The 20,399-nt window shown below is 39.3% G+C and overlaps 1 protein-coding gene across 16 annotated transcripts in view; it reads left to right on the top strand.

Annotated features, from left to right (window-relative positions):
- GTDC1 (glycosyltransferase like domain containing 1) overlaps positions 1-20,399 on the top strand; it is a 200,190-nt gene that overhangs the window by 64,283 nt on the left and 115,508 nt on the right. Inside the window, exon 2 of one of the 16 annotated variants that reach the window (XM_039709199.1) lies at positions 13,483-13,569. The exons of the other annotated variants lie outside the window; for them this stretch is intronic. Coding sequence (XP_039565133.1) covers positions 13,520-13,569 — 50 coding nt within the window. The 5' untranslated portion in view covers positions 13,483-13,519. The remainder of the gene's footprint in view (positions 1-13,482; positions 13,570-20,399) is intronic. 16 annotated transcript variants of the gene reach the window in all.

Genomic DNA, 20,399 nt, shown 5'->3' with positions numbered 1-20,399 from the left:
GATTCCTTTTGGGGGTGATTTTGGCAGATTTTTGAAGGTTTTTTTCCCTTTTGGTAGTAGAATGACCATTTTCTTGTGATTCTTTTCCTTTTTTACTTTGCCATTTGAATTCTTTCTTTGCTGCTATCATCCTAGACTAAAGTTGGTTCCCGTTTATTGTTACATCCTCAGGTCTTAGCTGTGGGGTATCAAAGTGGGAGGAGAAAAGGTGGGTAGGTGTTTTGGGAGGAACTTGAGTTACCATCAGATGTTGGGCACTTCTTGGTATTTGTGACTCTCAGTTATCCCAGGACCAAATATTTGGTGTCCTTTTGTTTCTCCACGAATCCTCAAGGTCCTGACTGGGAGAAGTTCACTTGTGTGGGGTCAGCTGGCCCTTGTGGTTACTGATACTCAAGTGATGTTTTCCAGTCAGAAGGCTTTTTTGGTAGAGGACTTGATTACCCAGCCCGCATCTCTACCTCCTCCAGAGTGTTCTGTTACCATCTGCTCAAGGTGGAATCTGGTTTGCAGGAGGACTTGCTCTTCTGAGGTTTAGTACCAGCCCTGCAGAGGATCCTGGTCTGGAACTGGTTTTCAGTGGTTTCTGTGGCTGTTGAGGCATTCAGGTCTGAAGCGCTATAAAAACAGACTTCAGGTCTTGTCCCCAAAAGCTCCATAGGGAGGAGTGTCAGAAAAGGGTAATTTGCCACAAAAGAATCTGGGTTTGCAGGAGGACTTGCTCTTCTGAGGTTTAGTACCAGCCCTGCAGAGGATCCTGGTCTGGAACTGGTTTTCAGTGGTTTCTGTGGCTGTTGAGGCATTCAGGTCTGAAGTGCTGTATATGCAGACCTCAGGTCTTGTCCCTGAGTGGTAGGGAGGAGTAATTTGCCACAAAAGAATCTGGAAAACTAGAGTCTAATGTAATTATTGAAAATTGTGTCGTGAGTTAGAAATAGTAAAACCTACATTTTCTTCCATTTTTTTTCTAATATGGAGCAGAGAACCTAGAGCATGGTCTTGCATTGAATTAATACTCATTCTGGTGTAAACACACTGGAAAATATTTTTATAAAGTCTTGCATTTTAATACAGAAGAAAAATATTAGATTTTAATCATACACTCAGAATCATTAAGGTTGGCAAAAACCTCTAAGAGCATCAAGTCCAACTGTTAACCATGCTATGCTATGATGAGTGGAATATAAATTCAGCATTAAAGTAAGCATCTGTACTTGAAAAATCCTAATTTCCAATGCTAACAGCTGCATGGAAGGTCATTGACATTGTGGAGTGCGTGGGGTCTCTGGGGCTCAGCGTGTTTGAAGTCAATATTTATGGTGCCTCTGTACCTCCTGTCATTAGCAGGAGGTTTTCAAGGGACTGTTCTTAGATTATATTTTGCACATGGCTCTTGTTTTCCTAGATACTGATTGGAAAAAAGTGAAGGGTATAATAGTTTTCCTGTCTGCTGATGGGTGATGAGACCAACATGTTGAGGCCATGGGTGGAATCGGAGTGAATGAATTGGTGGCAGGGAGGGAGTTTGAGATGCTTGTGTGCTTCCTGCGTTTTTAAGGAGTATAAAGGATATTTCAGCTGTTGAGATGAAGCTCAGCAGCTGCTCTGCAAACTCCTAATGGAGCAGGGGACTGGGTTTTCTTTATCTCCAGAGTTTTCCTCTGGTCACAGATACTGCTGGGGCTCCCCATTTCTCTTAACCCGTAGTTGTTAAACAGCATGGCTGATATAGAGGAATAATGAAAATGGTTTTTTTGCTGGATAAAATGCTGGAGACAATACTGCTGCCTATTAATTGCTAGGTACAGACTAAGGCTCTGAATGATGAAGAGGAAGATACAAAAGCTGTGTGCACCGAGCAAATGCTTTGCTGTGCAGCCAAAAGAGCTTTGCAACCACACTCTGGGTTGTTACAGCATCACTGTGGTATTTGCCCTCCCATTATCTCTTCAGTTCACTTTTCTATGGTGTCTGGTCCATGCCTATTTTATTTTATTTTTAATTTTATTTTTTTAAATGTTGTTTTATTTATTTTGCCTTTCAGCATGTGGTTTAAAACTGTAACTTCATTGACTCTTGCATATAATAGCTTTCATTTTGTCTTTGAAATGCAGAGGGGTGTTTTGTGTGAGCAGTAGTGTATCCAAGGTAGAATATTTCATGTTTTTGCAGATTGCTAGTATTACATGCCAGAGCAGCCTTCTGACCATGAAGCCCAGCCACGTTTGTTCTATTAGCTGCACTTCAGAAGTATTTGTTTAGTTTTTTCCTCAGATGGATAACCAGTATGGAACATTCTGTCCACAGAAGTCTTATTAAAGAGGTTAGAGCATCCTGCTAATTAGAAAAAACTAATTAGGCAGATTGTTGAGCCTGTAACCAGAATTTTATATTTTAATGGATTTTGAAATGCAGCATGCTCCCTTTTTCTATTGTAAAACACACTTTTTTCCTTTTAAATGTCTGGAAACAGTCTTTTTGAGGAGGTTATGCATTCAGAATAAGAAAGCAGCAACATTTTAATTTTTGAATTTATTAAATAAACTGTTGAAGAATATATACTGTAAAACTGGTGAAACCATTAATTCATATCATCCTCTTATTGTGGCAGAAAAAACTGTTTAGTTCCTTTCCTGTTGGTAGGCTTCAAGTTTAACTGCCCCAACAAGGAGTTGAATTAAGTTCATGTGAAGAGTCAATATAATTTGTGGCGGTGTTAAAATTAGACTTAGATAGTACAGAACTCACAAATTACTCTTTGCTACTTCAAGCTAAAATTCATTGACCAGTGTTTCACTGAGCCTTGGGAAGTTTATCATGTTTAAAGCTGGATCCAGTCCACATTTGAGTGCTCTTGTAGTGCTGTTAGAGACTTTTGGCCTGGAAGCAGAAAAATGAGCTTGTTCTGTGCCGTGGGGTGACCTGGAAGCAAAACCATCAGGGGTGGTTGGGTTTGCATGGTTCACATCTTAATTCCAGGTTTGCAAGGTGCCATGTGGAAAGGAAGACGTGTTTGTGGCTGGGGACAAAACGCTGGATTGGAGAAACATTTAAAAATATATATATTTAAGATGGATTTCTCCCTAACATCTACTTTTGAACTCTCTTTCAACTGTGCCCTGCTACAAACTTTAATTAGTCGTAACCTCTTTTCAGGCTTGTCATTCTGCATTTTGCAAAATGCTCTGGCTTGTGGAGCAGCCGTGTGGCCGGGAGCCGTGGGCAGTGACCTGCAGTCTGTGTCAGGACCATCCTCTGAGATGTAACTCAAGGTACAGATGTTGCAGTTGGTGAGTCGAGGTTGGCTGCCATCTGGAAGGTGGCCATCTGCTCCCTCCTGCAGCAGCAGAGCACCATGCTTTTGGGGGCCCCTGCCCCTTCCTGTCACAACCTGAGTCAAGACAATTCAGAATTGCCTCTTTGAAGCCTGATTTGGGAATATTGGCTGGCCAAGTGCTTGGCACTTAGAGAAGTAAGGGTTTGGGGAGGGAAAAACAAATACTTCTCGACAAGATTTAGAAATGAGCTGTCCGAAGGGACTTTAGTAAAGCAATGGAGACTTAAGGTATGTAGCTCAGGTCTGGAAATGTAGGAGAAACGATGGAGCAAAGGGAGATGCAGCTTGCTATGCTGATAAAAAACAGACAGAAATGTCCCATTGGAGCATGGAACTTGCTGTTATTTTGCTAATGCTTCAGGAAATTTATGGAATAGAGATTCCAAATAATAGCAAGCTGAAAACCACATGAAAGCAGAACTGTGGATGCAGGGACTGGAGGATAGGAGGAAAGGAAGGAGGAAAACCTTCCTACTTCCAGTCCAAGGAGACTGAAAAGAAGGCAAGACTTGTATTTGTGGTGTCAGTCCTGCATAGCCAGACCTCCTATATTTGCTGGAGTGTCAGCTCTGGCTTTGGCCAGTCAGATTTGTGATCAGCATCTGTGCTGACCTGTAGGTTCACACCCTTCCACACTCCTGCAGTTCAGTCTTCAGTCTGAAACCTGGGACTGTTATCAACCAGACAGGTCTAGGTAGTTAGCATGATGTCATGTCTCTTCATGGGTTTATGGAGCAGGGCTGAAATTTATGGCCATAAATATTTTAAATTGTTTTTGTTTGGCTTCTTGGGGAGAAACATTTCCATGGGTGAGAGGTTGTTTTGTGAGAGGCTCCACTGTATGACAGATCATATGGATGGTTTCAGTACATGGGGGGCTTGTACCCCTTCAGTGTCATAGGTTGGAATTGTTAAAGGCACTTAACAGCTTCACAGATTCTTGTTTAATTACTGGTCATTATTCTGAAGTGGATGACTCATTTAGCCTGCAGTGATGGGAGGTGTTCTGGCCCTCTATATAATTCTACACATACATATTTTTGCTCCTAAGCACTAGAAAAATGTCTGCTTTCCTCTTGTATGTCTCATTTCCTGGGGTAATGCAAAGAAAATGGATCTGAGAAGGGACTATGGAATGAGAAAGGGGATGTTGGGAACAAATTTGTATCAATCTGGATGGCTCTTGTTGCACACCTGAACTCTGCCATTCAGTTCTCACCTGAAAGGGTATATAATACAGTGATAAATCTATTGGATTTATTACAGTAATGGACTAAATCTATTAGTCCATTCTTCTCTATTGGTATTTCAGATTAGAAAATGGGCATGACAATATGAAATTCAGTGCTTAACATGGTCTGATGTGGTAAAGTGTTAAAATTAACATTTAAACCAGTTCTGGATTAGCTGTCATGAGCTTTTCTTCCCTCAGTTAAGGCTGTGTGTCCTTTGCTGTGACCTTCTGTGTGTCCTGGTGAAGGCCCATTGCAGAAGCAGGGACTTTGAATTTACCACTCTGTATCACTTGGTCTTGTTGCATGGAGATCTAAATAAATTTGCATTGATCTCAATAAATGGGGATGTTTTGAACCTTGACTTTCTAATGCTTCACAGCTGGGTGTTTTTTCCCTGCTTTGTCAAGGAGGATGACTGTAGTAAGACCATGAGCTGATTACTCCCTGTATTAGATAATAATTTCTTAATGTGGGAGGGATATTAAGAAGAATAGATGTGAATGCTCTTGGAAAACTCTTTATGGAATAAGGTTTAAGCACTGCTGTTAATAGGATGCACATTCCCTTTCATGCTGAGTCAGGCAGAGCTTGGCTAAATATCCAAGAGAAAAACTAAGGAGGTCTTAGACACACTTGCAAAACATGTGGTGATTGTGCTGTCTTTAAAAATTGCCACTATTGCTGTGATTGCATTGTCACCTCTGTATTTTAGGTGGGCAGTAGCTGGAGTTTAATTAAAGATTAGCCCTGCTTTCATCTAGACCTGTCTCTGAAGTTCTTCGTTGTTCCCCTGCATCATGTGTTTGTCTTATGATGTGCCAGTGGCAAATAGTTATGAGTTTGACCTAAAATTTAAAAAACCCAGCCTGTTTTAAGTGTCCACGTCAGTGGTAGAGGCTGCTGGGTGCAGGGAACAGAGGGAGGAGGAGTGGAGGTACACGAGGAACATTGGGTGTCCTGATGGGGAGGCACTGCATCAGTTACCAGCTAATCCTAGCTTTTCTTGGGAGAAGCCTGAGTCATCATTTGAGATGACACTTGAAATGTCTCTTTTGAATGAAAAGCTAATTTGTTGGATGGAGGCTTTTTCTCCTCAGCGACATTTAAAAAAGAATCCAAAAGGTTTTGGGGCTGGCTGTTCAAGTTTGTTGAAGTCTCTTCAGTATGGAAAAAAAAAAGGGACTTAGGAATTAGTTAGCCTTAGAGTTAGATAAGATCTTGTGAAAGTATTTTTAGGGATTATTTTTTGTTTGGTTATGGTTTTTTGGTTGTAAAAGCTTTTTCTGGATTATGTAAGTGAAGGCAGGACAAGATACTACAACTCTAGTTTGTATTTTATGGGGTGCTCTGAAGGATAATCTGGAGGATGTTTATTAGAGGAGTGGTAATAGTAGGAGGATAGAAATACTGAGTTTCTTTTTAATTTTTTTCTTAGGATTCTGAATCTTCTTTTAATTGTGTAAGCTTTTTAAAACATTCAGGTTGATTTGTAATGGTATATTCTTAATGGTTTGTTTTTTCTAATACTGTTTGGTGAACTCTAGAATGGCTCTACTGTCATTCCCAGCAGCTCTTCACTGAAACTTTTTCCCCAATTAAGTATTTTTAAGATGCTTTCATTATGAAAGTCCTTGAAGTTAAGATGAAGTCTAATTTTTTTTTTAATTTTCCCCTGTGTTGGCATATGAATGTAGTTTTGCCCTAGTGGCGCTTCCCCATTTCAGATTATTTTCTACCTCTGCATATTATGTGATTTCTTGTTCAAGTGAATGACAAGATGATGTATGACACACTTGAGATGGTATTGAGCAGAGTATAGTTGGAAAATTGCAGTGATAATTTTCTTTTTACATCTCAAACTTACATGCCATTGAAGGGGGAAAAAAAAAAGTGTAATAGCAACTCAACAAAAAGCATAAGGGGAAACCTAGAAAAATTACAGGGAAATTTCCATAACAGATACACAAGTAGTGCTGCTTTAATAATGATTTCCTGTCATGAACTATTTTTATCATTTGCCAGCTCTCTGACGTGGCATTCTATTTAACATTTTTGAGAGCCATGTTTTAATCAGATTAAGCTCAAGGAAACCGATAGGTATCTGTTTGGCTCATGACTTGTGCTTCTGTTTCTGATTTAGTCACAAGACTATTGTTGCTGGAATCTTTTAAACCCCATTTTGCTTCCACTTGCAGCCGGTGTGTGAGCCCGGAGGTTGAGTGCCAGGGATTTTCATGATATAAACACACAGGGCTCGTTATGGAATTATTTTGTAAATTAAAGAAGACTGGTACAAACTGTGTCTTTTTCTTCATGTGATTAAATGGCTAAAAATAACCATCTATTTTTAGTTTCAGGTGCGGTTATGTTTCTTAGGAACAAACTCACTCAAAGCAGTTTGCTAGGGGAGGCTGACCATGAGCAGTTCAGCATTCTGAACCACTTAAGGAAAGGAAAAATCCTTAAAAAATATTAATATTCTTGCATCATTTTATATAGTGTGCAACATTGCTTTCCATGAAAGAGAGATTGTCAGAATAAAATACAAACACCTGTATTTTTAACTTTGATACTTTTGTATTTTTCAGTAATTTTATTAAATGAAAGACAGCAGAAGAGTTTCTAAACAAAACTCCTATGGTCTCCAATACTGACCACATCCTGCAAATTTAGAAAATTAGAAAAAAAAGAAGAGATGCTGCATTACATTTGGAATCATGGTTGTGCTTGGGTATTAGTGAATTTGACACCTCATTTGATGGTCTCAGCATCTTGGAGCACGGGGAGGACCAGCAGCCTGGCTTTTAAAAAGCTCTGTCTATCCATGTTTTCCTAATTTCCAGAGCAAAAACCCCCCATGTATTACATTTCTAATGACCTCTTTTGTCTGTGGCAAATGCAGAGAGATTGTATTCAACAGCTTGGTTTGTGTGGTGTCTTCCTGCAGTGTATTATTTATTTGGTTGACGTGTTCGAAAACTGCGAGCGTAAGAATTAATCAAGGTTATTAGTTACTTTCCATAATAAAATTAGCTGACCTTTAAGAGCATTATACAGGGGCTGTCTAAGTGGAAAAATGACAGAGTGCATTTTTATTCTGGTAGCCATTTCGATTACTAAATCTTACAGTCACAATATAGAAACTACGCGTGGTGATTAAATGTGGCTCTTGACTGTGTATTTGCAGACAACAATGAAACAAGTGGAATTTTTGTGTTCAAGACAGAATTTAACCCCTCGGTTACGGTTTCGCCCACATCTTATATTTGGTTCCATTTGAACAACACAGGAAAACAAAACGAACAAAAACCGACCAAAACCAAAGAAAATGCAACTTAATTTTCTAAAATTGAGTGTCCTTTGGAAGCGGCAGCGCCGGGAGTTCGCTGTGGTTTTTCTGGAGCGTGATGATGTGCAGATTCCTGGGGCAGCCTGACTTGGGTCTCTGTCAGGCTACACTCTGTAGCTGGGCGTATACAGCTCACTCAGTCAGCCTGATAGTCTTTAGTCATCTCAATTTATCTGCCCGTTTAAAGGGACACTTGCCATCCAATCCAGCATTGGAATGTGAAGTGCACACGCCCACCTGTATTTTTAAGTTGGGGACAGGATGCGCCTCATTTTCAAAGGAGCTGTTACAGCAAACTTCGTTAATTTTATTTTCTTTGTACAGAATAATGACATTTTTAGCTGTGCCATCATCTAGAAGAGATTTTATAAAGGCTTTAATCTTAATTGTTATTTTTGAAACATGATAATCTGTATAATGATGATAGTATGGCTTGGATTTCAGGTGAGCTTCAGATTTGCTGGTGCTACTGCATTGTACTTTTTCAATTTTTGACTAGGTCTTATAACATTTGTTGAAATCCTTACAAGATATTCATCTATTTGTGGCATCATATAGGTCTGGCTCCCCATCTGTCTCTGTTTTTCATGACAACGAGGCTCTGGTACATTTTTTTTAATTTTAGTTCTTATTCATTGAAGCCCACTGTAATGCTGTTTCTATCTTAGCTGTTTGTCCAATAGATTTTATTGATTATTTGGGATAAAATAAAAGATTTATTCATAGGGACAAGTATTAACCAGCTATCAGTGAATTCAGTTTAGTTAGGTTAGTTTTTCTACCTTATGAAACAGAATGTAATCAGAATCCATTTATGTGCTATTAAATAAATAAATAAATTACTAACTCAATGTAATGCCAAAAGCTAAGAAATACTGGGGAAGAAAAGTTCTTAGCTGAATTATTTTCTGCTAGGCCATATTTCTTAAGGGTCTCATAGAGATTTTATATTTTAAAAGTAAGGGTATGAATCTTAGGTTCAGATTCCCTCCAAATAAATCCTTGTTTAACAGGATATCCCTGAGACTTTTCCCCCCCCTTTTCGTTGGTGGTTTTTTTTCCTTTTTCACTATTGGCAAGGCTGACTGAAACAGTCTCATCTGGTTTAACTAAAAAATCTTTGCATTACTTGGCGGTGGTTTCTTTTGTACGTGGTGCTTAGAGCTCCTTGAAGCTGGAGCGCACAGGAAATGCAAATCATGCAAATCATCCTCGCGCTGACGATGTACAGTGGCGTGATTGAGCAGCAGTACGTATGGCTCGTGGGCTGACCACATGAAAGGGCTCATTTAAAGACCAGATGAGCCCAAGCTGGCTTAAGTTAGACTATGTGTGAGCTTCAAAGCTTATAGAATAGCATCCTTTTTAAAAATAAATTTATTTTATTAATAACACCTGCGCCGAGTTTTTAAACAGTGAGAACATGTATAGATGAACGTTATATTGAGTAACAGGCCATGCTTAAATCAGAAGGGCAATATTGTTGGTGTGGGTTTCTTTTTTTTTTGTTTAGTTTTGGGTTTTTTTTGTGGAAATTCAGGTATACATTCATATTGGGGGAAGGTGACCGCAGTCTAATGCACTGCAAAAAAAGTCCAGTTCGTGTTTGGTGCACATAAACCCCAACTCTTTTCTGCCTTTCAGGTAAAAATGAAAATAAATGGAAGATAAAAGGGAGTTTTTCCTGAGCAGCAGGGTTAAGAACAGGCTTTCTGTAAGTGCTTTTGAGTGCTGAGAAGAGGGAGTTGATTGCTGGCTGCTTCAAATTTCTTGGTAACTGAGGAAAAAAAATCCTGCATATTATTTTTCATACTTCTGAGCAGCTTTTTCAGTAGTTTTAGGGCTTTATCCTTCCAATAGAGCTGAGCTCTTGTGCTGTGGACTCTGGACCTTGAAGATGGTTAGGAGAGCAGTGGTGGGAGCACTGAGCTTCATCAGCAACTCTTGAGATGGACCTATGGACACAACTTGAATAAAGTCACAGGGTAAAAATACTGGTAGAATAATAAGCATTTTTTCATATTAATCTGGCAACAAAAAGAGTGGCTGGGAGAGGTAACAGTGTCCTTAAAAATATTCTTACCTTTGGTAGTATCAACATGGGTGGCTCTCTTTCTTGTAGTGAGAGTCTTATTTCTTAAAAGTCTTTTTTGTTTTATTCAGCCCTCATTCGCTTTCCTTTGGATGTTTTTTAAAAGTTGAGATTCATTCAAATAATGTAACATGACACAAAGCTGGAAAATGTCAATCTTGGACTGTTTCTGTGTCATCTTGTTTAATTTTTACTTGAAACAGTAGCCCTGAGGAGGTCTGCGGTGGGACTGGGCAGGACACTGCACTCCATCACCCTGACGGATGTAATTCTGGCTTGATTTTTTTTTTTTCACCAGTTCCTTGCTCCTTCATTTTGTTCTTTCTGCTAATACACAGGAACAAGAGAGAAGGAAAAAATGATTTTTTTATATTTTATCTACCAGATTGCTTCTTTCTCATCAAGTCAATGCACAGGTCCTGGAACAGGAGAGGAGGACATTTTGCACATTATTTTTTCCCCCCATTCTTTTCAACATTAATCTTATTCTTCTCTTTAATTTCATATATGAAGTCAAGGGGAGCATTTCACCTCTTCCTTGTACCTGCAGCCTGGGGAAGCTCCCACTGTACTGAGCCCATATGAGTGGGGGTCATAGGGCTCAGTGGGGAGTTTTGGGTTCAGTTGGGGCTGAAATGTTGAAGTTCCTTCCTTCTGTATGGTTTGTTCATATATTTGTTTATTTTAAAGGAGATAAAAAAGGTGGTTAAAGGGATGGCATCCTGAAGCCATCAGGGGAAGGAATATTCGGAATAAATGCTGTTTTTCTAAACCTGTGATCCTTTACAGGGAAAATTTGTGAGACTTCTGGGCAGGTGTTTATACATCCAGCACAAAGTTTGTGTTTTAATAGAAGAAGAAATTTAAATCAAAGATAATATTAAAATATCTCTTATACTCTGTGTAAGAATACCAAGACACAGGAGCTAACAGAGAAAGCAGAAAAGAAATTTTACTACTTGTATCTATAATAATTTAATGTAATTTAATATCCATTTCAGTGTTTGACAAGAAGTAAAGATTACTTAAATATTTGTACCTAGGAGCACAGGGCTGTATAAAGATCTTTGAATTTTCAAGTTAATTTGTTTCTTCCAGCCATATAAAGAGATATATACAGAAAATTAATCCCATATGATTGTACAGCTACCATTGCTCCAGAACTTTTTGGAAATACTTTCCAAAGAACATCTCCAGTCATCTTGACAAACAGCTTGAGTCAAGTTTCCTTTTCAGGAGCTCCTGGAAGGTTTTATGTGTAGTTCAAAGGCATTGCTGGAAAAATGGTATTATTTGGAGACCTTGACCAAAAACTACTTTACTTTGCTCAGCCTTTGCAGATATGAAAGCTCCTTGCCCAACCATCTTGAACAGATTTTTAGGTTTCTGTCATGGAGAGATGCACAATCTTTTTTCAATAACAAATTAGCTCTTGTCAACAGTTTTCCTGGCCACAGTTTAAATAGCTCAATTCAGAATGTTTCATAGTTTTTTGGTGGATTTTGCTAGAAAATATGTGCGTATATAGTATTTATGCATTGTGTATCTGCATGTGCAAGCACGCAGACATCTGTGCGCGTACATCTCTCTGGGAGTGAAGATATGAGATCTGAAAATGCTGAATCACTCTGTGTGCTCTAACTAAGATAACATTTTGGGAAACCAGTCCAGTGCTGTGGTGAGCAGGGTCCATATAATACATAAACACTTACCTGATCATACATGAACTGATCAAATCACTAGACCATGACATTCACTTATCTTCAGCTCTGGCTTGGGCTCCTGACTTCTCACTGTTGCCCTGGTTCTTTGGTGGCTCTTGATAAGCAAGCCTTGGCCTCAGTTTCTTATTCTTAAAGATTAGAAAGAATCTGGTGTGGTGTTGTGACTTTTTAACATATGATTTCAAGCCCAGAGGCAGATATTTCTCTTTAGTTTTCCTGGGGAATAATGGGAATTCAGCACTAGATGCTTTTTTTAATGATAAAAAGAATCCTAAAATGATAGTTGTGTATGAGATGTGTTGGGAAAGCATGATTTGTGAAATATATGGAAGCCTAGAAGTATTTTTATCAAGTTATTATTTTAATATTGTATTTTTGCATGTGGGGAAATACCAGCATCTTGCAGTTTTGAGGTATGGGTCAGATCTGTGTTGTGTAAGTTGACCAAACACGACTGTAAATGTCTAACGTCGTTGTTAACCCTGCAAAACTCTCAGACAGGAGCCAAAGAAGAAAAATGAGCAAAAGGCTTAATTTCCATGGTTGTTAAATTCTCTCATGAGTTTGAAATATTCTCTTTTTCCTTGAATTCTCTCCTGTTTGTGTCAGCTCTTGCATTGGTCCCTTACATCCCATGTCAGGAGCTCCAAGCTGCAGAGCAGAGATCCTTTATTTCTTTCTCTTTCCCTGGTTGCATTATAAATAAAAACCCTGTTATGATAACATGTGAAATAAAATGGTAGGACATCAGTATAGATTATCCTTAAAATCATGTTATGGAAATGGAAATAAAGCAGCTTATGGTATATGCCAGGCATGATGCAAGTGATATTAAATAAATACATGACTGAAGGGTTCCATTCATTCCAAATGCTCCCCTTTGTGATCTTTAGCCATGTTTGTAGAGAAACCTTTCTTAAAGCACTTAAAGCTTAATTCAGAACAGACAAAACAATTATCTTTTGAAAGTCTGATGAAATATGTTTGGCAGCTTTTGAATTTAGGCGAGTGTTTGTCTCACTTCTTTGAAATCTCACTTCAGTCGGTCGCTCAGCCATTTCAGTGCAATCCTTCAAATCTGGTAGCGAGTGTGGGCTTTGCTGAGTTACAGAAATGTTCTAATCAGAAAGTGGAGGGGCTCAAAATAGTGTGCAGTATACAAAACTTGACATTTTCCTTATTGATGTGCTTTTAGATACCAGTCTACCTGCTGTCCCTGTGTTTTTGATGAAGTGTTGGTTGATAAATCGCTGCAGGAAGGAGCTTGTCCCTCCAAAGACGGGTCTGGAGACCCTTAAGCATTAAATTATTTTAATTTCTTGGGGAACAGAAGTGTCACTTGATCTTCTCTGAGTATAAATGATGAAGGTTTATGCACCAATGTGTAACTGTTTCTCAGGAAGAGATGGCAGAAGATTGACACTGCACCATGTAGTTTTATAGTTGAACTGTGTCATGAACATGGAGCAGAAATATTTAAATTGTGGATCTGACTGCCACTTTGCTGAGCACATGGAATAGTTTGCTTAGCTTATATTACAGCAGGAAAGTTGCCACTACACTGCAGCAAAAAATATTCTAGAAGTGTGAAGGGCATTTGGGAGAAATACATATTTCCTCTTAATTTTTTTGGTAATATTTGATAAAAATACTTTTTTTTTTTAATACATGTACACGGAGGACTTTGTGAATTCACTTTGTGAATATATATTAAAAGTCACTAAGTTATTCCTAATGTTCTGTAGTGCTGCCTGCTCCTGACAAACATCTGATACGGATCATATGCCTCTAAAAAGAGAAGTTCCTCGAGCAAAATATCCTCATGAAAACAGGTTGGAGACACTCACATTCTCTCGCTCGCTCTCACTCGCATGTTACATCTTGGCACGTTGTAGGAGCAGGTAGCATATCTACTACCTGCTGTTGAAAGTGTTGAAGATACTGAATTATTTATTCCATCTTCTGCACTATCCAAACTCGTTTTGGGTAGTTTGACACATCTCGGTCTTCCATATGGATACTTCATGGTGACAGAGTTGCCAGCTGCTCAGGTTTTATGACAGTCTGAGTTTTTTCGAGGACTGTATTAGTTTTCTGGGAAGAATCCTGCTTTTCCTGAGGGTCCCCATTCTTAGGCAGTAGCTATGCCTTTGGTTGATGCTCTGGAGTGGGAGGTTTTTAGGAAAATTAGCTGAGAGAGTCCATAAAAAGAATTTTTAAAGGACTTGTTGTTCGTAGATTGTGTGAGATTAAATCAGAGCTGTGGGATATTAGAAAAATGTGAAAACCATTTGCTAGGAAAGTTAAGTTCCTTTTAGTCATAGTCTTCAAATTCCTTTAAAAAAAAAGGCATTTAGATATCAAGGTGCATAAAGCAACATAAAAACCAGTCTGAAATACTTTGGAAAACAGGATTTTCAGGGCACTTGAAATGTAACACTAAACAGTCAGCAAAGCTTCCCCATGGCAGGGGGTCGGAACTTGATGGCATTTACAGTTCCTTCCAACCCAAACTATTCTGGGATTCCATGATTTTCCCTGCAGTTGTGCAAAGTGAGTGTGTCTTCTGTGGTTTTAAAATACAAAATGTGTAAACCTGAAAATTGGGGGAAGATTTGAGTTTTAACTTTGCCAAAACTTACTAAAATAATGGCAAATGAGTTCCATTCATTTGTTGTTCTACTTCATGCAAGCATCTCTTGGTACAAACCTTTTGTAAGGGAAGCCCTGAGTGTTGTGGTGGGTCTGGGCTGTGCTGGGTTTGATTCCCTCTCTGTGGGATAAATCAGCCTTGCTTGCAGTGGATCCATATATCCATGATGTTGCCTGTTTGCTCTGTGCCATCCTGGATCCAGGCTGACACCAGGAGATGTGAAGTAAGGATGCTCAAAGCTTGCTGTTCAGATTAAGAAGTGTAGTTGTGTATAGCCCTAGGACTTCTCCGTGCTGCCACAACCCCTTGGCCATATTGCCTTGTTCATGCCAGGCATTTGACATATTTGGCTTCTCTCCAGAGTTTGACAGATAAGATACTAAATTAAATTAATTTGCAGCCTTATAACCAATAAATAATGCTGCTTAAATGTTGCCTAATTGAGTAGAACATCAGTTTTGCAAGCATTTTTCTTTTAAAATGTCATTTCATTATACTTCACTGCACCCTGTATATTTACCTGTGGTGAATTTTTTGCCTTCTGTCTGTTTTGCCTTTTATCTTCCTTCCTGCTTTTCTTTGCTCCATCACAGCACTATTTGAGCAGAGTTAGTCTGTCCATCTTATATGAACCACCCACCAATAGCTACTTCTCACTAGTGGGTTATTCTGATTTGCTTATTCTTTGCTCTAATAAAATTCCTTTGCTTCACTGTTTGTTGCTGATGGAATTTGGGCGAGGAGGCCGATGTGGACTCATGGTTTCTCCTTCCCCCCATCACCACAGCTCTGACTGCTTGGTCCTGACCTCTCCCTTCGTGGGAACAGAGAGGCCAATGTAGCCCATGGTGAACAATCTGGCCACTAAAGTAAAAATGTGCATCTGTCAGTAATTAATTGAAGCCAAATTTAATTACAAATCAGGGAAAAAAAATAGTACCACACACACTTAATAAAATTCAAGAAGCTTCAGTGTTGTTGCCTGAAAAGCAAAGCAGTCTTTCAAGCTTACTTCTTGATATTACATAGAGAAGTAATTTTGATTCACAGTTTTCACACAGTTTTTGATGTCTTTTTGAGTTAAAGGTCATAAAAAATAATGGAAAAGTGTTTAAGACTGGTTCTTAATTGTGTGGGCTAAGGATCTGGCCTGAAATTTTGTTTGAGATTTGAATCCACTAGATAAATACTCTGATCAGCTAGTTGAAATAATCAGAGAGGTGAGGAGGAATTGTGAGAGAGCCCAAATGATTTGAAAATTAAAAAATGCATTAATGTAACTTTTAAATCTTTGAAATGGTGTATTTTAAAATAAAAATACATAAAAAGAAGGGATTGGCAGTAGGAGTTTAAACCAAACCTTTCCTTCCTGCTTTATTTTAGCATACAAGGCAACTCCCAAATCCTAAGTATTGAACTGGTAGCAGCCATGAATATTTATTACTGTACTGTATGTACATATAGCAATTACAGCAAGAGGAAAAAATATTTTTCTTTACAATTAATATTTGTAAACGTTTATGAAAGTACATAGAAATAAATAAGACAAACACATGGCCTAATTAAGATGAAAGGCATGACAACCCTTGTGATTTGTTCTGAAAAATAGAGACCATTAAAATAGTAAGACTTAATTATTTCTGTAAACATTGCAAATTATCTTTATCTACAAAAACCTTAATTTATGAGTTAAAATATCTATAAGCATTTTTTGACATTTGTACATTCCATGTCAAAAAATTATTGTTAATTTATTATTTATTATACTGTCTACTGTCACATATTACCACTTATTAGTATTTATTGTTCAGAAATTCAGTGTTGTCTATTGTGTAATGGGAAAAGGAAAAGCATTTTTATGCGGCTGTAATTTCTGTGTTCTTGGGCTAGTGATAAAAATGCAACTTCTGGAAGTCGATCATATAAAAATGTGTGCAATAACAAACAAAAGTGACTGGTTTGTTCAGATTGCAGGCATTAGCAGTGCTATTTGAGACACAGTTTATATTTGAAAGGTAACTTAAAGCCAAATGCATGGACTTGGCTAATTGCTGGGTTGAAATGAAGGAAAACTGTGATGGAGGAGCCCTGACCATGAGGAGGTTTGGTCTGGAGGTGCTGGGAGCCTCTATCACCTTTGGGGCCTTTGTTTCTCCAGGTGGATGTGTCTGTGGTCAAACCTCTTGCCTTTCTCTTGGCCTTTAAGGTGGAACATAAAGAATGGTTTGGGTAAACTGTAGTGCAATCCAGAAATAAAGACACAGGATGGTTTGGGTTGGAAGGGACCTTAAAGCTCACCCCATTCCACCCCTGCCATTGGCAGGGACACTTTCCCCATCCCAGCTTCCCCTATCCCCTTGCTCCCCTTGGACACTTCCAGAGATCCAGGGGCAGCCACAGCTTCTGTGGGCACCCTGTGCCAGGGCCTCACTGGTTCAATCAGTGCCATTTACTGAACAGTATAATTTTAGTATTTATTTTAGCCTTTTTCCCTAAAAGGCTCATATTTGTAGCCATATCCAAATGTTAGTCTGTTTTATTGCAGTACTGCTCCTGGAGGATGAAGAGTGCTCATAGCTCTTTTCTGGGCTGCCAGATCTTCAATCATAAACTCATTTTACTGTGGATGTAGTTGTTTTGCAGCAGAGAATTGTGGCTTTGGATTTTATCTGTGGAGCAGGAGAGTCCCTGCTGCTGCTGTTGCTGCAGGATTGTATCCTACAGCCGTCCCCCTTTTCCAGGGACAGCTGGGTTACCTGCACTGCCACACAAATAGTGGCCATGTTTATATGTCCTTGGTGCAGAGCTTCTGCCAGACTGAGGAGCATTCCACTACAAATCAGGTGCTGTTTTAAACTTACTTTGTTCTGTAAGCCTGGCAGATCGTAGAGCTCAGCCTCCATATCCATAGATACATAAATATGCCCTGTGTGGTCTCCCAAGGGGAAGGCAAAATGTGTTTTTAGTTAAGTTGCATGGGAATTTAATTGAAAGATTTAGGGCAATGCCATAAAAGAGTAAATCATGGCTGCGTGACACAAAGAAGATTTATAAAGCCAAATAAAAATACTTTAGCACCTTCACTATTATAATTTGCTTGATATAAGTGGAAACCCGTATTAGTCATTTTGTCTGGTGATAATTAAAAAAAAAAAAAGGGCTTTTAGATTTCACTGACTTTCAGTTATTTGGAGTGAAATAATGGGGAAGACAGTAGCAAAGGGCAGAGAATTCTGTGGACATGTCACATCTCTGAACCTGCAAGTGCACTCAGCTTCCTTCCCAGGAATATTTATTTCAGTTAAGCACATGCTTAACTAATTTCACACAAGCAGCTCCTCAGAAGGGCTGTGAACTGATTCAGATGAGGCACAAGCATGGCTTTAGACTGCAGCTTGTGTGGATGGTGGCCCTGAAATCTGTCCAGTTTCCGAGGCAGTGGGGCTGCTGCACGTGGGATGGTCCTGCTCTCTGCAAGAAGGTCACTTGTCACACAGCAAAATGCTCAGGGATGTTTTGGAGAGGAGAGCTGGGGCAGAGCTTTAGGAATGTGACCTTCAGCACAGGTTTAGTGAGGATTCACTCACTGTATTTATTGGAGAGCACTGTATCTATTAAATGCTGCAGTGTTGATAGGTCTCGATAAGGACACCATAATAGCAGTTGAATTGTGGGGGGTTTTGTGAGATGGTAAGTTAATGATGTAGCTGTTAATTTGAATTTAGCAGACGTTTTAAATATAGGTTTCTCTTACAGAGACAAAAGTTGCAATTTAAAGCTCTTTGGTGGTCTAAAAACAGCTTAATTCTCTAGTAGCATGGTAATAAGTACTAATCCAGCTTATACAGTGATTGTAGTATGTCATGTTTGTGAAAGATTGCCTAACTCTGCTTTCTCTGGGTTTTATGTTAATTTTTTTAAATTAAACATAAAACCTTATAACATCTTTATGCTGAGATAAACTGTTCAATTTAACTTGTGCTCAAGCAGCAGCTGTCAGGAATTATCATGTTTTGAGCGTTCTTGCCATCACCTTGTGTCTCTACCTCCCGGATACACTCTGTGGGATGATAAAGCTCACCTTGTTAGGATTTATTACTTAAATAATAACCCGAGGTAAAATGAAAGTTGATGTCACACGGAATGAAGCTGACATATATTTATGTTGCACGTTCCATTATAATAAACTTTCCTTTCTTCCCCTTGTAATAGGTGTTAAATGGAAATACACTCCAGCATATCCTCCAGTGCCCTGCGTGAGTCCATTAGCCACGAACGCGGCTGCTCTGTGGGCATGTTCACAGGACTCGTGCTGTCAGGTGTTATTTAAGCTTGTAAAGCCAGCGAAATTGGTTAGTGCTGGTAGTTAGCAGCTTCTTTGCCAGTAAAGAAGCAGCCATGAGAGCCTCTCAGAGTCGGGATAAATTCTGGAAGTGCTGCAAAGTAACAAAAGTCAATCGAGGAAGGAGTTTCCTAATCAGTGGTTTTATTTTAATTCTTTCCCTTGCTGTAAGAAGCATAGGCAATATCATTTCAGGCTCTGCATCTGAATTTTCTAGTCATCACTACAGTTTTCTCTTGACACCAGTTCATTGTGCTGAGCTGGGCAGTGATAAGCGATCTGCTTGTTAGTTGAGTCTTTTCACTTTCTATTTACAGTGGAGAAAATTTAGATCTACCTCTTGCAGGCTTTCCAAGTTTGCAGCCTTTTTTGCCATGCTAGAAGCCAGGCTCCATTGTGCTCTAATGATGCTATTGAATTCCTCCAGTTTGCCTAAGCCAAGACTGCAGACACTCTTTTCTTGCCTGTGGCTATAACCATCTTCTTTTTTTTTCCCCTCCTAATTATCCCATTGTTGATCTGAGCAAGTTAAGATGCGTCAGAGCTACACGATTTTGTCCAAGCTTATTTCTTGGGTCTGTTCTCATTGTGCTCTCCATTGTCCTTTTCTCTCCAGTCAGTGTGTCAACCTTGGCACCTCCACTGTCTGCACTTCCTACCCTTGCTCTGTGCCAGTTCCCCTGGTTTCAGTCCCAATGTGCTGTCTTCTTTCCCTTTCTTCCTTCAAGCTCAGCCAGGTTCATCAATACCATCCTGTATCAGTTCTGTTTTCTTCCCTAACTCATGGCAGAAAAGAATTTTTTGAAAAATCAGTAAAGGAAAAGATAAACTATAATGCAATCCAGAAATTGAGTTCTAGAATGGTTTGGGATGGAAAGGACCTTAAAGCTCATCTTGTTCCATTCCCCTGCTGTGGGCAGGGACTTTTTCCATTCTCCTGGGTTGCTCCAAGCCCCATCCAGCCTGGGCTTGGACACTTCCAGGGATCCAGGGGTAGCCACAGCTTCTCTGGGCAACCTGTGCTAGGGCCTCCCCTCCCTCACAGGGAAGAATTTCTTCCTTTATCTAATGTGAACCTGTCCTTTTTGTAGTACGAAGCCATTCCCCCTTGTCTTGTCAGTAGCCAGAATTTTTCCAAGCAACCATTTAGTCTCATTTTTGCAGGTTTTGAGGTATGTTTTCTCCAGTTTGCATTTTTCTTTGTCACTCTGGTGCTGAGCAGGGATTTCATATAGCCCCCAGGAAGCTTTTCCTGCTCTGCTTTCAGCCTGGCACCCAGGTCATTATGAGGTCCAGAGGTCATTACTCACGGTGACAAATAAGTAATGACTTACCTAAAACTATTTTTTCCTCCTAGTATGGCTCATAATAAACCTAAGCTCATATCTTAATTGGCATTGTGTGTGACAGGCCCTTTAGAACCATCAAATATTTGATGAACAAGGCAATAACAGTCATCTCTTACTTTTGTAAGCCTTTCAGATCAGCATTGACCCAGGTTGATGAAGATGGATACAGGATCTTTGCCCTAGGAAGTGTTTGTTCTGTAGATACAGGTTATCTAAGAAGGGTGTAAGTTAGCAGAGATATGATATAATATATTTGATCTAGATGGATGTTTGGGGAAGTTCATGAGTTTTGAGGTTGGCAGCAAGAATCAGGAGTTT

This window comes from Passer montanus, unplaced genomic scaffold (genome assembly GCF_014805655.1).
Source record: "Passer montanus isolate IOZ18808 unplaced genomic scaffold, ASM1480565v1 scaffold1, whole genome shotgun sequence".
NCBI lineage: Eukaryota > Metazoa > Chordata > Aves > Passeriformes > Passeridae > Passer > Passer montanus.
Note: the sequence above shows the minus strand (reverse complement) of the source record. Positions and strands in the feature narration are given on the sequence as shown.